At 33.9% G+C, this 15,980-nt stretch overlaps 3 protein-coding genes across 5 annotated transcripts; 2 read left to right on the top strand and 1 right to left on the bottom strand.

Annotated features, from left to right (window-relative positions):
- The first annotated feature begins 4,226 nt into the window (after nucleotides 1-4,226).
- On the top strand, nucleotides 4,227-7,931 carry LOC111284553 (protein arginine N-methyltransferase 1-like). 3 transcript variants are annotated; one of them, XM_022873242.2, is made up of 9 exons: nucleotides 4,227-4,591; nucleotides 4,904-4,914; nucleotides 5,288-5,443; nucleotides 5,577-5,640; nucleotides 5,718-5,860; nucleotides 6,617-6,704; nucleotides 6,865-6,980; nucleotides 7,120-7,270; nucleotides 7,512-7,931. In XM_022873242.2, exons 1-9 carry the CDS (start codon nucleotides 4,330-4,332, stop codon nucleotides 7,715-7,717), a joined length of 1,197 nt encoding a protein of 398 aa, XP_022728977.1. In that variant the 5' UTR covers nucleotides 4,227-4,329; the 3' UTR covers nucleotides 7,718-7,931. The 3 variants fall into 3 exon arrangements, with proteins under 3 accessions (XP_022728977.1, XP_089619314.1, XP_089619315.1); XM_089763188.1 differs by lacking the exon at nucleotides 4,904-4,914 and having other exon boundaries at nucleotides 4,227-4,600; XM_089763189.1 differs by lacking the exon at nucleotides 4,904-4,914 and having other exon boundaries at nucleotides 4,352-4,591.
- A 542-nt stretch (nucleotides 7,932-8,473) lies between these two features.
- On the bottom strand, nucleotides 8,474-11,121 carry LOC111284554 (uncharacterized). Its single transcript, XM_022873244.2, has 7 exons — nucleotides 10,719-11,121; nucleotides 10,494-10,604; nucleotides 10,287-10,355; nucleotides 9,948-10,079; nucleotides 9,189-9,266; nucleotides 8,969-9,097; nucleotides 8,474-8,890 (listed from the first exon to the last, which is right to left on the bottom strand). Exons 1-7 carry the CDS (start codon nucleotides 10,923-10,925, stop codon nucleotides 8,711-8,713), a joined length of 906 nt encoding a protein of 301 aa, XP_022728979.2. The 5' UTR covers nucleotides 10,926-11,121; the 3' UTR covers nucleotides 8,474-8,710.
- A 2-nt stretch (nucleotides 11,122-11,123) lies between these two features.
- On the top strand, nucleotides 11,124-14,721 carry LOC111284552 (uncharacterized). The gene is made up of 5 exons (XM_022873241.2): nucleotides 11,124-12,252; nucleotides 12,788-12,840; nucleotides 13,597-13,760; nucleotides 13,832-13,983; nucleotides 14,094-14,721. Exons 1-5 carry the CDS (start codon nucleotides 11,457-11,459, stop codon nucleotides 14,549-14,551), a joined length of 1,623 nt encoding a protein of 540 aa, XP_022728976.2. The 5' UTR covers nucleotides 11,124-11,456; the 3' UTR covers nucleotides 14,552-14,721.
- Nucleotides 14,722-15,980: the final 1,259 nt, after the last annotated feature.

Here is a 15,980-nt window from a genome sequence, read left to right as displayed (position 1 = left end):
TCAATTTCAAAGTTTATATATATGTATATATTTATTTATTTATATATAAGACACTAATTTAATTTAGTACTAATAAGTTTTTAGGATTAAGGAGATCAACTACGTTTCCGAATGGTCAGCACTCAGCAGCTGTGTCAACATCATAAAATTAAGGGCCATATTTGTCACCTCATGCATGCTTTGAATTTAGACTAGAAAGTGAAAAAAGGAACTTAGTATGTTCTTCATATATCTCTGCATCTGATGTTGCTGCTTCACCAGAAGCTAGCCTTGGCAGATATTACCTTCAATTGGTACCACCGACATGCAGTTAAAATGTCAGAAATCATCTATCAATCAGGTTATAGTCTTTCTGCATATATATAATTGAAGGAAAACTCTTCACCATTGAAATCCTGAAAGATTTACAGATTCTCTGCTAATTGTTAGAACAAAATTAGAATTGAGTAAACTTAACCTCTAAGAGTAGGATCAGACCAAACAACCTGGAGTTATCTCAATGAGGTAAGCCTATGATTATAGATAAAAAGGGGTATGTGCATATTTGCTTCCCTATTAGCAGGCATGAATCTTCTTGGAAAGATATAATTTCAATAAAGACATGCTACGTCGGAATCTTTATTCTAATCATGCTAAGATCATGTCAATAGAGAGAGAATTAATTATAGAATATTGGGTAGTTCAGATAATAATTAACAAGCACTAACTCTTTGGCCATGTAAGAAATAAGGTTTTCCAATAAGATTACATGTATTTGCTTCGACAAATATTATATATATATGTTTTTTTTTTCTTCCATGATATTTGAGTTGTCGAAATTTGAATTTAATTAATAAAATTAAAAATTTAATATTTTATCAACAATAGATCACAAACCATTGATCTCTTTTTTTTTGCTTTCCATTCATTATTAAAATGTTTTATTTTTTCATTTTCGTTTTGTTTAAATATGCATTTCATGCTTACTTAATATAGCCTTTTTTTTATAGTATATATATATATATATATAAGATTTTTAGCGTGTTTGTACGAACACGTTTTGTGAACCCCATATACGCATGCAATGTTCTTTAAAACATGCTCATCATTGTCTTCATATTGGAAATTTCCTGCTGATTGATGCGTGCAAAATTTATTATATTTAGCCCTACATATTGTACTACAGCAAAGATGTTCTTTGACTTTTCTTTTTTTTGTTAAATATTTCTTGATATGTTGCTATAGTTGTAAAAAAAGCATATAAATATGATCCACCGGCATCACATGGATTTTTTATTTTTGACTACTAATAATACATGATCTAGACTACTCGAAATAATTCATTACTAGCACTTTGTACTTATCATTTTCTATTCATATCATATTAATTTTGTCTTCAAAAGAACTTTTCAAACATTCTAAAATTTATGATTTTAATTTGAAAATTTTGAGCTCGAAATCTAAAATAAAATGAGTGTGATTTATGAGACGAAAAAGAATTGTTCTAAATATATAGCTCAAATTCATACGTACCAAAAACATGGTTAAATCACTACTTTTCCCACTTTCTTATAACATGCTATAGACTACTTCTTTTCCCCATATAAATGAATTATTTTTTTTAAATGAGTACTTAGCAAATAATTGCAACACATGAGCCAAGAATTGCCTTTTTCATGAAAGAATTTTCTATATCTCTCCTCCATGTGCTTTCTCCGCCACTCTCCCTCCTCACCTCCCCGCGCAGTATACATTATCTTGACTTCATTATTGTTGGAATATTGATGATTTGTTATTAACAATTTTTTTGCTTCCCTAAATTGTGGTCCTTGAACAGCCAACAAGCCCCACTCAGGCAGCAGCATTGATCACGATCATCCATACATCATTACATTGGAACTCTTGAAATAGGGTTTTATATATACATAGTCATATGTGTTTAGACTTTAGATGATGACCTCGTAACTTGATGAACCATACACATGCTCTGCCAACTTGATATATTATAAGTAGTAAATTTACTGAACACCTTGGAAAGAAGGCATGAAAATTGCGTCACTTTCTTCACCTTTGAAACCTAATCAGACAACATCGATAAAGGATAAGAGAACTTCTGTTTTAAGGACTTGTTCGGAGCAGCAGTGAGATTGATACAAGTCTTACATATTAATGTTGAACATTGTTTCTTCACTATTGTGATCACTATGTTGCAAATAAGTCGATAGATGTAGTATGAAGTAATCAGTCTCTCTAGTTAGGTAAGTTAATTGTACAACAAGGACTATTGGAACTTGGAAGGGAAAAAAACAAGGAAAAGGAAACTATATAACTTTAATCAACTTTTTTCAAGATTTTTTTTGACCGTAGGGTATCTTAACTTTCAAATGTCATGCATCATCCTCCCACCAAGTTAGGACCACATTTTGTTATCTAATACCATGTTGCTCTACTTTTCAAATTAAGAGACTCGTTATAGATGCTATAAATTAAAGAGGTAATTGCTTAAGAATTCGATTATAAAACATATATTTTGATACAATAAGAGAACTCTCACCATACTCTCAATGAAGCTCAAATCTATAAAAAAACTATTCATTGACTTCACAAGAGCATTTTAAAGAGGCAATTTAACAACGGAAAGAATGGACAAGGAATATCAACCAGCTCACGGAGAGTCATGCTGATGAGACAAATTTCAAAGAGAAAATTTGATTCCCATTTAATTATCATTTATGACCATAAATTGGTAAGATGAAATGACAGACAATCTCCAGGAATCTAGCCCCTGTGCTCCAGTGTCCCTTAATCTGCCCAAGGAAAACTCGTGTCCTTGTTCTCCACCATGTAATTACTAATTAGACACCTACCTCTATGACCATCACATGTTAAAAAAATCCAAGCAACATTTTAGATTTTAGACAGCTCAATGGAGCAGCTTTGGTTGGTCCTGCTCACTCCTAATTTCCTTGCCAAATATGGCTACAATATAAGAATCCTAAATTCATTGCCCACCGACTAAAACTGAGCACTAAAGATGAAATTATAAAGAAAAAGCAATTTCCTTTTATATGGACTCTTGGGCTAACAATATTTAATTCCTTGTTCATACAGTCTCAAGAGTCTCAGCTTCTTTGCCACTTAATAGTTTACTTCTTATATTGACATTAACTAGAAAGCCATTTGAAGTTGTTAATTATTAAGATTAGTGATACTAATTACAATGTTTTCTAACTTGAAATTGTCTCATCTGAAACTAACACTTCATGCTTTATCAATAAACCACACGAATATTGGCATACTAATAACAATGTTATGAGTTGCATATTTGTTTGAGTTTATAGTTTGAATAATTAATTTAATACAATCTACCTACTATATATTCTATATTCACACACATTTAATTCGGTAATCTTTGGAGATTTCATACCAAATCATGATCAGATTAATTAGATTCTTAACAACTTTTTTTTTATTGTAGTTTTCTAACAGTTTTGCTAAGATTTTGTTTCTAATTGCATTTTTAAGTTAATTATTCTTGTTTTTGACTTCTAAGTTTATGCTTAATTACATCTGCAAAGGAGCGTAATGGCTTATTTATAAAGCTTATCATGATTTAGGTAGTAATCAGTCGGTTATCAAACCATACATATAACAAACACTTTTCTAATCTCATGCATGTAAAAAGGAGGTTATTTCTTATTAACATCACCCAATTCATATCTTTATTTAAATATTCATTATAAGCAGTTGCATAAAGGAAATAGCGTTTTCATTGTGATGATATCGAATCGAAATTAATTTATAAGTGATTATACTAATTTTGCATAATTAAAATTATACCATCATTTTTTTTTTTTTTTTTGAGAACCAACAAACAAGAAGAGTTCTTGAGGTTAAAGTCCAACTAATATCTTCCCTTATATTACAAGCTGCTAGTTTTCTAACAAAAGGCCCAAACAAACAAAGAGCCCAATTAAAGCCCAATCTGTGCCCGTATTTCCAAACTGCGTCGTATTGATAGTGGAATTTTTTTTTAAAAAAAAAGCCAAATGATACTGGCACCCTAGTTCAGTTGTAACTAAAACGACGTCATTTGAGATATTGCACACACTGTTTTTAATTGTTTTTTTTTTTTGTATCTTTACAAATTTGTTTTTTCTTAAAAAAAAAAACTTTCATCTCTCTAAAATATCCAACAAGACCCCACACCAACCAATATTTAAATTGGAGCAAAAGCAATTGCCCGCACTGGTGCTCACCTTTCTCCCAAGCTCAATCCAAAAGCCCTCACAAAAACCCTAGTCATCTGCGCCTCCCCTCCACAAAACCCTAATCATCTTAAGAAAAAAAATGGGTCGCCGCAAAGGCAACAACACAACTCAAACCTCGACGAGCTCTTCGAACAAATTCGAAGGAACCAAGATTCGTTTCCAAGACCCCGACGACGAGGAAGCCGCTACTGACAGCTCCAATCTCGACGATTCAATCGTTGCCGTTGATAAAGCTACTGAAGATGTCTCCATGGGAGAACCCGACGTTTCCTTTGTTGATTGCGACGGCGATGATGATAAAACCAGTGCTGATTATTACTTTGATTCGTACTCTCACTTCGGTATTTTTTGTTCTTCCTCATTATATTTTAAGATTTAGTTTTTGAAGTTTGTATTTTTTTACTGTTATTTGTCTTGTTGATTAGAAAACTAGTGAGGGTTTTTGATTGTTGGCTTTAACTTTGCCTATGAAGCTTCAAATGGGAAGAAAGTTTTAATCTTTGCAAAAGTTAGCTCAATAAGTTGTTTAAATCTAAGTAATTTCTGTTTTATGGTTATATGTTTATGGGATTAGCATGTCGGTATTAGATGGTGCCAGTGAGCACTTTCCTTTCAAGCTTATTTTGATTTTTTTTTTTTTTTTGTGTATGCAGGTATTCATGAAGTAAGTGTGCAGCAACTTGGATTATTGAATGCCTGGGAATTTTCTTGTTTGGTTATTGTTGACTTATTTATAGAATAGTTTTTGTTTGGGGCACCATTGGTTTATGTTATTTAGGGTGCTGAATATCTTTGAAGGTTTGGTTGTAATTGTGCTGTTTGGTTAAGCTCACTCATGAATTAATGTTTCGCACTTGCTATCCCAAAAATATTGTAATTTTGCACTTACCCTTTTAGTCAGTTTATGGAAATTACTTCTGCATTAATATTCTTGGTTACCGTGGAAGAACTTGGTGGGGTTGAATAATTGTTTCACTTCTTTTTTGTTTGGAAAAATGTTTTTATTCTATGTTAACCTGACAGTCCCTCTATTTCAGGAAATGCTCAAGGATGTAGTGCGAACCAAGACTTATCAAAATGTTATTTATCAGAATAAGTTTCTATTCCAGAACAAAATAGTTCTTGATGTGGGAGCTGGAACTGGAATTTTGTCCCTGTTTTGTGCAAAAGCAGGGGCAGCACATGTTTATGCTGTATGTCTTTCAGTTTTCCCATTTCCTTTTTATTTTTGTTTTATGTGTTGTTAATAATCTATCTCACCAAATTCATACACTCCTGTTGTCTACCCTTATTTTCCTAATGTGGTTAATATTTTCCCATTCCTAGGTTGAATGCTCTCATATGGCTGATATGGCTAAACAAATTGTAGAAACAAATGGCTTGTCTGATGGTGAGGTCATTAAAACTTGTGGTGTCTTCTTTATTGCTTCCTCTATTTCAGCTCAAGGAATTTTTTTATTGTTACAGTTGTCACAGTTTTGAAAGGAAAGATTGAAGAAATCGAGCTTCCTGTTGCAAATGTAGACATTATTATATCAGAGTGGATGGGCTACTTTTTATTGTTCGAGAATATGTTGAATACAGTGTTATATGCCCGTGATAAATGGCTTGTAAGTTGCTGCTATCATTGATACTATAAATGTCCACATTTGAAATATTTTCATGGTTGGAAATATGTTTTGTACTTCATGTAATAGAGAGTTCCACTATGAGTCAATTATGTGTATGCTGTGTAAAACTGATATCCAACATGGAAGACATGCATGTGTAATGCATATACAGGTGGTAAATTCAGCAGAATGTGCTTGGTATGGCACATTTATGGAGCTGTATGTGTTAGGTATGGCTTGGGTTTTGTTGTGAAGACAGGTTGCCTTCTGTGGATTGTTTCTTGTTATATTATATCTAGTGGTACCATTATCCTACCAATCTATAAATTTAATATGACAATAGCAATGCTGCATGGTCTTATATCCTTATCTTCATGACCTTTCCTACCCTTCACTTGCTAGCATATCAAGCTTTTTTTCTTGGTTGGAGGCTTATAGAATGGCAGCTAGCTGTTCTTTGGTTAAACTCTCTAAACATGATTGCTTACATTCTCTCTGTTGCTTACTATGATTTGCACAAGGTGGATTGTAAATGGAGGCTTAGGTTCCATCTATAACTGTTAATTGATTTGAGACTTTAACTCCATCCTCATATCAACTTCTCTTGAGCAATTTTTTCCTTGTGCTTTCATGTGGCTAAGAGGCTGGGCCTTTTAAATTTATTTTTACTCATTTTCTCCTGAAAGCAAAATTTTGTTGGTTTCTTATATGCTACATTCTTTTCATTCAATTTTCTTATTCCTTTGCCTGTGTCAGGTCAATGATGGAATTGTGCTACCAGATAAAGCTTCTCTTTACTTGACAGCAATTGAGGATGCAGAGTACAAAGATGACAAGATCGAATGTGAGCATAATAGACTGCTAAATTGATATTATTTCATGGTATTCATGTTCATTTGTGGTTGTGGGCTTTCAATCTGTTTTTCTATTATGGTTAATTGCAATTTGACTTTGGTGTTCTTATATATGCCCATCTTTTTCTTCATGACATCATCTTCCTACAGTTTGGAATAATGTTTATGGCTTTGACATGAGTTGCATCAAAAAGCAAGCTATGATGGAACCTCTTGTTGACACGGTTGACCAGAATCAAATTGTGACGAATTGCCACCTTCTAAAGGTGAGAAATACATAACACAAGCAAAACTATGTGTGTGTATATATCATTGGTTATCTATGTATACAGGCTAGCTGGAAATTCTTTGACATAATTTATTGGAAATTTATCTGCATTATTCATTTTGCTTTTCTAAATTCAGACAATGGATATCTCCAAGATGGCTCCTGGGGATGCTTCTTTCACTGCACCTTTTAAGCTTGTTGCACAACGTGATGATTACATCCATGCTTTTGTTGCATATTTTGATGTATCATTTACCAAGTGCCACAAATTGATGGGCTTCTCTACAGGTTTGTATCTTCATTCTTTCCCCAATTCCATTTTCATTCTAGCCTTTAGATTACAAAATTTTCTATCCTTAGTCCTTTCCATCTTATCTGCAAATGCCTTTCCATCTTATCTGCTAATACAAGGCGTTAAGCAGCCTAGAAGTACTTTTACCCTTGCAATACGATAATGCATCTGCTAAACCCTGATATTTCGTGCAATTAATCTATGTTTGTGAATTCTTCATATTAAAACAAAATGCAGGACCAAGATCGCGAGCTACCCATTGGAAGCAAACAGTCCTGTACCTAGAGGATGTGCTAACCATTTGTGAAGGGGAGGCAATAATTGGTAGCATGACTGTTGCACCAAACAAGAAGAATCCCCGAGATGTCGATATAATGGTCAAATATTCATTGAGTGGTCGACGTTGTGTGATTTCAAAAGTTCAATTATATAAGATGCGCTGATTTTGTTGGAGTATTCATCACGACTAGGTATCTGCAACATATCCATAATTTTATGGCATTGGCTAAAGAATGAAGCTGCCGCTCCTATTTAATATATCTGTATTCGAGTAGTCCTTAATTTCCTTAGAATGAGACGCTTATAAATTGGTTCTTTCTTCTAGAATTGAATTACAAGATCTTTCGCTATTTATAATGCCAAGATTTTTTTGTGATATTTAACACGTCCTGAATCCTTGTTCTTGCTCTTTTTATGTTAAACTGAAAAATGATTCTCTTCTAATTGAAGGAATGAAGTAAGAAGCAAGATCTGAACCAAATAATGGCGATGATGAGTGGTGGAACGAAAAGTGTTCAAACTGTTAATCTATTAACTTCTGGGACAAGTTGGAATGTCAAAATCCAGTTAAATTGATGAGAACTTGAGCAGCATCATTATATAGCTTAAGTTAATTCCTATGTCAATCAAGTTACAAGCACTATTTATAGTAACCAATGCGAAATGCCACTTTCTAAATCCATGCGGTTGAATATCGAGATCTGGGTTTGTTGATACGAGTCTTGAAGTCACATCGTTACTAAGCCGAAGGCATAGGAATTGGGAAGTGAGTGTTGGACCACAGCACAACAGCGGGTCTAATTCCAGAACACTTCTTTATATTCATTTCATAATTTAAATCTATTTTACAGCCAGTCTGTAGTGGAATTGTGAGGCAAAGCATGCAATGTACAATAAGCCACAACCTTAAAGAGAGAAGATAAAAGGAGAGACGTTTCAATAGATTGTGTATTGAAATCATCAAAATAAATGACGTTGCTACTTGTAATACTCGTCAAGAGAGTTCGATGGCTGAAAGGAATCATCAAAACTTCCCAAAGGAAGGGCAAAGAAAAGCTTATGAAAAAGGGGATATGCGTCCTTGATTTTCTACTCAATCAATGAGTAACAAAGCATATTAATACATTGGAAGAGAACAAACGAGTATAATTCATGTCCTAAAGCTCTGCCTTGCTGGCCTTTGAACGGGCAGCTTTAACTCCTCTCCACCACCTTTTTACCCTGATGGCGACCTTGGTTGCATGTTTCTTCAATGTTTCACTTGCATTTTTTATTCCTTTGCTGATCCTCTGTTTCCAATCACCTTTTCTACTTTCTTTCTCTCTCAAAAGTTTTCCCTGAGAAAAACAATCAAATCATAATCAAAACAAGAATCTTACTAACACTTTAATCTGCTGTGGAGTTTTGATACGTACCAAATTAGATGGAAATTTTTCCTCATCATCATCATCATCTTCTTCATCATCAGCATCTTCACCCAAATTCTTCATGTTCATCAGCTCCTCCCTTGAATACATTTTCATGCTGGGTGCCCCTGGCATACCCTGAATCACAATAAAATTAAACAATTAAACTAGATCAGATATTTACGTCAGGAATGCAAAGCATAATGTTTAGCAATAAATTTTTAATCACCTCCATGGATCTTAACATCTTTTCCATTTCAGCCTCTTTAGTTGGTTTGGGTAAAAAAGGTTCTCCTGGAGTCCTATCCTGTATGTATCAAAGAGACCAAATCAGTCTGATTGAGTTAATAAAGTTTATGCATCTTTTCCTCACACCAGATGTAACAGATAACCTCATCAATGGAGAATATAATACAACATTATAGCAAGAAGCTCCTTGTTAAAAAACAGTTGTTCACATGAGAGGCCTTTAGAGTTCTGAAGACACTATTGTATCCAAGTAAAATATTAGATAAAATAAGTGGAAAAGGACACAAAATATTAGATTCATATTATACAAATTATGCAGATTCAGTTCAAAAAGGACTAAAGCGACAATCCTATTCTTTTCCTCCCAGCAATTCACAACAAAAACATAAATTAGTACTTCGGAATGTACTACAACAAAAGGACATAGCAGAAAGTAAATGAAATCTATCAAAGATAAATAATGCTACAGAAGTAATGCTTCTAAGGTTCTTGAAGATGAATCATTTATGAGATTCAATTACAAAAATGGGGAATGAACAGTAATCATGAAGCACATGCGATTATTAGCCTACTGAAAACAGCAAGAAGGATTGGGTGACTCAGCCTCATTTAACCAAAGTTCAGATATTCCCACAGGATAGTAAGTGTCCACCTTATTCAGGGTTAGTGCTTTCTTAATATTAGTCAGAAAACTACACTTAATGATCAGAAAGCAGTACAGAATTGCAAATCCAATTACCTTTGGTAGTGGGGGAGGCTTGGTTTTGCATGTCTTAGTCAGATCTTTACATAGATAATTCACCAGTGACTCCATGTCAGGCTTGGACGTATATATATACTCAGCAACATCAGTATCAGAATACCCCATAACCTGAAAAAACATAAACAGCCATATGCTTAACAGTCTCAGATCACAAAAGTTAAAACCAAAGACCAAGTTTGATGGGCTGAATGTTTAGATCATACAACAATAGATCAATCCAGCTCTAGCGGGAAAAAATGCAAAAAAATTTCACATGCTCATGGAGAGACAAGACTGCATTAATCGATCTAAAGAAAAATAAATCAGAATTCTAACCTCCTGACAAGCTCGCTCGATTGTCTTACACTCTGAATTGCAAATCCCTTCAGCATCCTGTTCGATTAGCTGTAAAAAGATGACAATTTCATGAATCAGAATGGTAAAACTAATTGAACTGATACACCTATTTTTTTCAACAAAGAAACTCCAACAAAGCAGAAAAATCTTAAAATCTCACAACACAAAGGAATTCATTCATCTTACCTCTAACTTATCTCCTGTTTCTACAATATCAATCTTCAAAATCCAATCAGCTTCTTCCTTCTTCAAATTACAAACATTCTCCGCAATCTCAATGATTTGATATTCTGAGATCTAACACCCCAACAAAACCAAACAGAAAAACAAAAATTAAAAAAAGCTACCCAAAACAGAACTTAAAGAAAGAAAATTTAAAGAATAAAAAGCAAACCCAGATAATAAAAAGACCTTCTTGGGAGAGATCTCGGCTTGTTTCGTTTGTACGTGTTGGTATAACTGTGATGCCAGCTTCTCACAAACTTGACATTTGATGTAAGGAACGTCCTCTTTTCGAGAAACTGCAACTGGTTTCTTGCCACATAGGGAGACAGGCAACCACGTTGACAATAACAAAACCGAAACTAAAAGAACTAAACTTTGCCCAATCTTTCCCATTACCTTCTCGTGATTGTAACAAACGATCAGCTGAACTGAAAGAGTTGTTAAAAAGGATCCTTTTATTTTTCAATGAACTGATCGAAGTGCACTTCAAAATATAGAATTGATACGTGTTTCGCTGCATCTGATTGGTTGCTTTGAGGTTTTAAAAATATGGGGGCTCTTTTTTTCAACCAATAGGGTTTGAGAAAACACGTCGTTCTGGTTCTCTAGTGATTTTAATTGAACCCATTGAAGACTTCGCTGACTTAATTTCTCTGGTCGATCATAGCCAGCCAAACCTCATATTGGGGGCCCACTCACTTATTCTTACGTGGCAGAATTTTGAAGAACTGTATGAACTGGAGAGAATGAAACTGGAGGATATCGGGAAGACTCAGCCCACCTAAAACCCTAAATTGATAGCCTGATAAGTTGAGCGTTTAGGAAAATTAGGGTTTAGCTTTTGAAACCTTCTCTTGTCCTAACCCTAAACAGAACTTAAAGAAAGAAAATTTCACAAATTTTAGTTGGTTTTTAGCTGACGCCATGGATTTATCACTGGAAGATTCTGCGACTACCGCAAAACCCAATTTTCTGATAGGTGAAAACTACCAACTTTGTCTAATACAATCCCTCGAAGACCTTTTAGCTGAAACCCACAAAGAAACCCCAAAATTTTCTGATTTCATTGATAAGTTCTACTATTTAATGCACGCAAAGATTGACCCACCGCTGGAATCCATTTGGGTATACTCTGCTTTGTCGTTTCGAAGCCATAATTTTGGAAGTAAAGATCCTTTGAATGGATTATCTATCATAAAGGATCTCTTTCAGTTAGTTTCTTCGTGTTCAAGTCCCTCTAATTCTTTCAAAAGCATAGCATTAGTTGCTCCAATTGTTTTTGAGGTTTATAAATTAGTTGTGGAAGTACTAGGGAAGGACTTGGGTTCAAAGAGAGAGAAGACAGTGAATAAAAAGGTGAAGTGTTTGGTTGAAGTGATTATTGGCTATATAAGCATGTGCTGTTGTAAGGATTTGAGTAAGGAAAGTGAAGGTATTGATGTGAATTCGGTAATTCCGGTTGAGGATTTGGTTTCTATTTGGATGGATAGGAATGTAAATTTACAATCCTTTTTCCCTCTGGTTGGTGATGAAATTTATAGAATGAATAGTAAAAGAGGTTTCGATGTTAATTACTTGGCTGGTGTGGTTATGGTGGAAGCATTTTTGTTGAAACTTTGCTTGGATTTGAGGCTTGGGACTGAAGGGATGGTGCTGGAGAAAGAGTTGAGAAGTTGGGCGGTTGCTTCAATTTCCAGCTTTCACAACTTTTATTTCTTCGGTTAGTGCTCTGTACTTTCTGTCCGAATTTGAATTGTTATTGATATTATTCTTTTTTTTTTTGTAATCCCTGTGGTTGTCTTTTAGTATGATTTTCTGTTAGCATTTGCATTACTCTATCCTGAGTTTAGTGTGTACTTGTACTTAAGATGTATGAAGAGCATTCATGTGCCAAATATTTTCAACATTGACTAAATCTTAAGCTTATATGTGTAGTATTAATTTCTGCCTCTTTTTGTTGGCAAAATGCATTAGTTTCTCCTGACTGATAGTAATTTTGTTCAGTTTCTACTTGGTTATATTGGGATGCACTTTCTTTTGGACAAATTCCAAATCATATGAATTAAAATAAGACATCCATTTGGTGCACTGTAGAGCAGTTCACCTTTGCTTTAGCTTAATTAGTTAACTTTGCCTGTCTCAATATATATTCTACATTGTGTCGTAAAGTGGAAATGCCTATGTTATTGTTAACTCTTTTCCTTAAAGTCATATTTGCTATTCTTACCATCTAATTATCACTTTCTGCTGATCAGAGATACTTCTGAGGATGTTGCTGCAGCCAGCTTTGCCAGTGACTGCCTTGCTGGTTGGTTTGTTGTGCTTGGATATTTTAATTCATTAATATCTCTTCCTCCTTTTTTTGTATGTTTTTGTGCTTTATATCAAATTGTCTGCCAATGCTTACATGAGTTAAATTTGTATGAGTTATAAGTGTTGGTTCTACAATAGAAACTCTGTGTCTGTTGGCTGATGCAAATGTTTAAACTGTTCAAATGCATATTCTGCATTAATGATTCTGCATCATTGGATCATGGCCTCTAGCTATCTCTGTTATCCCTTACTCTGTTCCACCTTTGTTAACTGAATGCTCTTCGGAATGATGGATGTTTACAGACCGATTTGTTTATAGGATTTAGCAGTCTGTTGTGTTTTATGGACATCAACAGGACCCCAGTCTTTTCATGATTTTAATGCATTGGGAACTTCCATGCTGCAGTTAATTGCATTTTTCCTTTTCACGGGCAAGATAGCAAATAGGAGGCATTAAGTTGGGGGCTGTGGAAATGAAGTATCAGTGGCTTAATAATGGAAGTCTGTCTATGTCTTCATGTTCTTTTTTCTCTCTGTAGCTCTGTTGTAACATTTGCTTGAACTTGGATCTGGGTTCTATTTTGTTAATACTTTGAGAACAGTTGATCCCTTGAATGGTGCGAATTATATCATGCTTAGAATATTAACCTTGTTGATAGATTTTGTTTGTTGGTCTTAACACTAACCTTATCATTGGAAAATAAGCATCGGTTATTGATGGTTATTTAAACCGAAGGGACATTCCATGCAGGGACCTGAAGATGGAGTTCTGCTGAGAAATATTCTGTATGATGCTGTTATTCTGGTGGAGTATTCGTTCCTCAAGTCAGAGACAGTTCACCTATCAGCAGAGCGTGTAAAAAGTATTTGCATGACAAGACTGATTGTCACGCTTGAAGCCATTGAGTTATTCAGGTACAAATAAATGTTATAGTTCATATGATAAAGCCTGCTTTGTATTTATCTCATCATTTGCTTTGTTGTAGAAAGAATGGGGATCAAAATAGAGCTACTCACTATACAAGTGCCTTTGCCAATTCCTGTTTACCTTCTCAAATAACCAAATGGATCTCATGCCTGATTGGCATGGATGAGAAAGCGAGAGGAATAAGTGGATCCTCACCTAAAGCTCTTATAAGTAAGTAGCTCCACTAGTCTCTTTCAGTACATAGAATAACGGTATCTTTTGAGTTTTGCATTGCTAACTGCCTTCTTTGTTGTTTCATTGCAATTAATCTAATTGTCCAGAGTGCCTACTGAACCTTGAGAAACAAGGGATAAAAGTATTTGATGATGGCATGAAATACCATGCCAAATTACATGTTGATGATTCCAAGGCAGTCTCCGAGCAATCAGCATCAAAGGTAGAGCAGAAGAAACTTGAGGATGATCCTCTTTTTTACCTTGATGCAAAAGGAGAAGCTGAAGATGAAGATGAAGAAAATGAAATGAAAAATGAATCTATGACAGCGGCATTTGTGGCTGCTGCCCATTCAATGAGGCTGGTAGATAGCTCCAGGGGAAAAAGGAAAGGAAGTGGGAGTGAAGGAAAGGAGAAGATCAAGTATTTTAAGTATGATCTTTCCAGCAACTCTAATTCAGCTAAAGAGAAGGTCTCAGGCTGGGCATCAGGCTCGGCCTCAGCCTCAGCTGCCACCGATGATGATTTGAGTAGTGAGAGTGAGGTTGAGAACCCTGTCATGTAGGATTTCAATTGGCACATGCCAATGCCATGATGATATTAATCATTTGACATGTGGCATCATAAATGGCAGGTTTTGATTGGTTAATGGACAGGTCGCTGTTTTTAAGGATGCCCCTTTCTTAAAAGGAACATATATCTAAGTACCACATCTTTTTTTTTTGTCTTGTTTAAGCAGTACCAAATTTATATATTTCATGATATAATTTAGAAAGCAATGGTGCGTTTAACCCAAAAAAGTAGAAAGAAATCCAAAAGAAATTTATGCTCAAGTTAATTTACAACGACTTATCAAATGTGTAACAAATTATTTATCAGACCAACCCAAACTTTTTTATATATAACTAAAAGCCTTTATCAAAGTCTTACTAGTATAATTTGTTTAAATGCCGGTGTGAATAGAAGTATAACATTTTATACATGTGATCACTAATCAGAAGAGAGGAAAAAGCATCATAATACATAAACAGATTCAACAGATTAAGCTAATTGCTTGGAATTTTTCTCCCCATGGCTTTGTTAAGATCAGTGTGATGAGCGCCTACAACAAATTCGGCAGAACTTGCTATTCGGGGATTATGCAGAGATAGCAAATTGTTTATTTGCATTTCGATTTTATTAAGAGTTCATTTAGGATTCTATCACATCTTCAATGGAATTCAAAATTTTTTTCCCCGATTGCGTGGGGAGGAGTATTTCAATAATACGATTCATTAAATCCTAAAATCGTTCACTATCTTAATGTAAAATTAAAAAGTGGTAACATTTTTTAATTATAATAGTTGATTGCTTTGTTTAGACAATCGAATGAATATCATTATTCAATACATTAACATTACTTTGCAGATTTAAAGATTAATTCGTATATTTGTATCATATAAAGTATTAAAATTTATATATTCGTATTATATTTTATATGATAATTCATATCAACAAGAAAATATGAAATATTTTTTTATTTTATTAAATTTATACATAATTATTATTAAAATTTTAAATTATATCATTTTCGTGTTCTTTTTTATATTATATTATTATATCGTGTTTTAAATTATCATATCTATTATTGTGATTGCATTCAAATAAATATTTCTACCACTAAATTTAATCTTAGTGTTATAATACTTAATTCAATGGCTAAATTTTCAATTTTAATGAAATTAATTTTGTTTAATCTAGCAAGGTAGGAGTTAGAATTTATTGTAGAAAACCTTTTACAAAGAAAAAAAATTAGACAATCCTAATTCCTTTACAAATCTGTTTCAATTGAATTAAAATCCTAAACCAAATGTCTTAGTTGAATAAGAATCAAAATACTAGTATACTACTGTTTATCAATTTAAAAAAAAAAAAACTTTCTCCGTGATACTGAATCAAAGAAAAACTGCACACGTGAGAGTTATAGTGTCCAAGTTTCTGTGGACGGTTAAACC

The sequence above is a fragment of the Durio zibethinus genome, chromosome 6, assembly GCF_047325235.1.
Source record: "Durio zibethinus cultivar Kanyao isolate XHJ-2024 chromosome 6, ASM4732523v1, whole genome shotgun sequence".
NCBI lineage: Eukaryota > Viridiplantae > Streptophyta > Magnoliopsida > Malvales > Malvaceae > Durio > Durio zibethinus.
The sequence above is the reverse complement of the archived record's forward strand: the minus strand, read 5'-3'. Positions and strand labels throughout refer to the sequence as shown.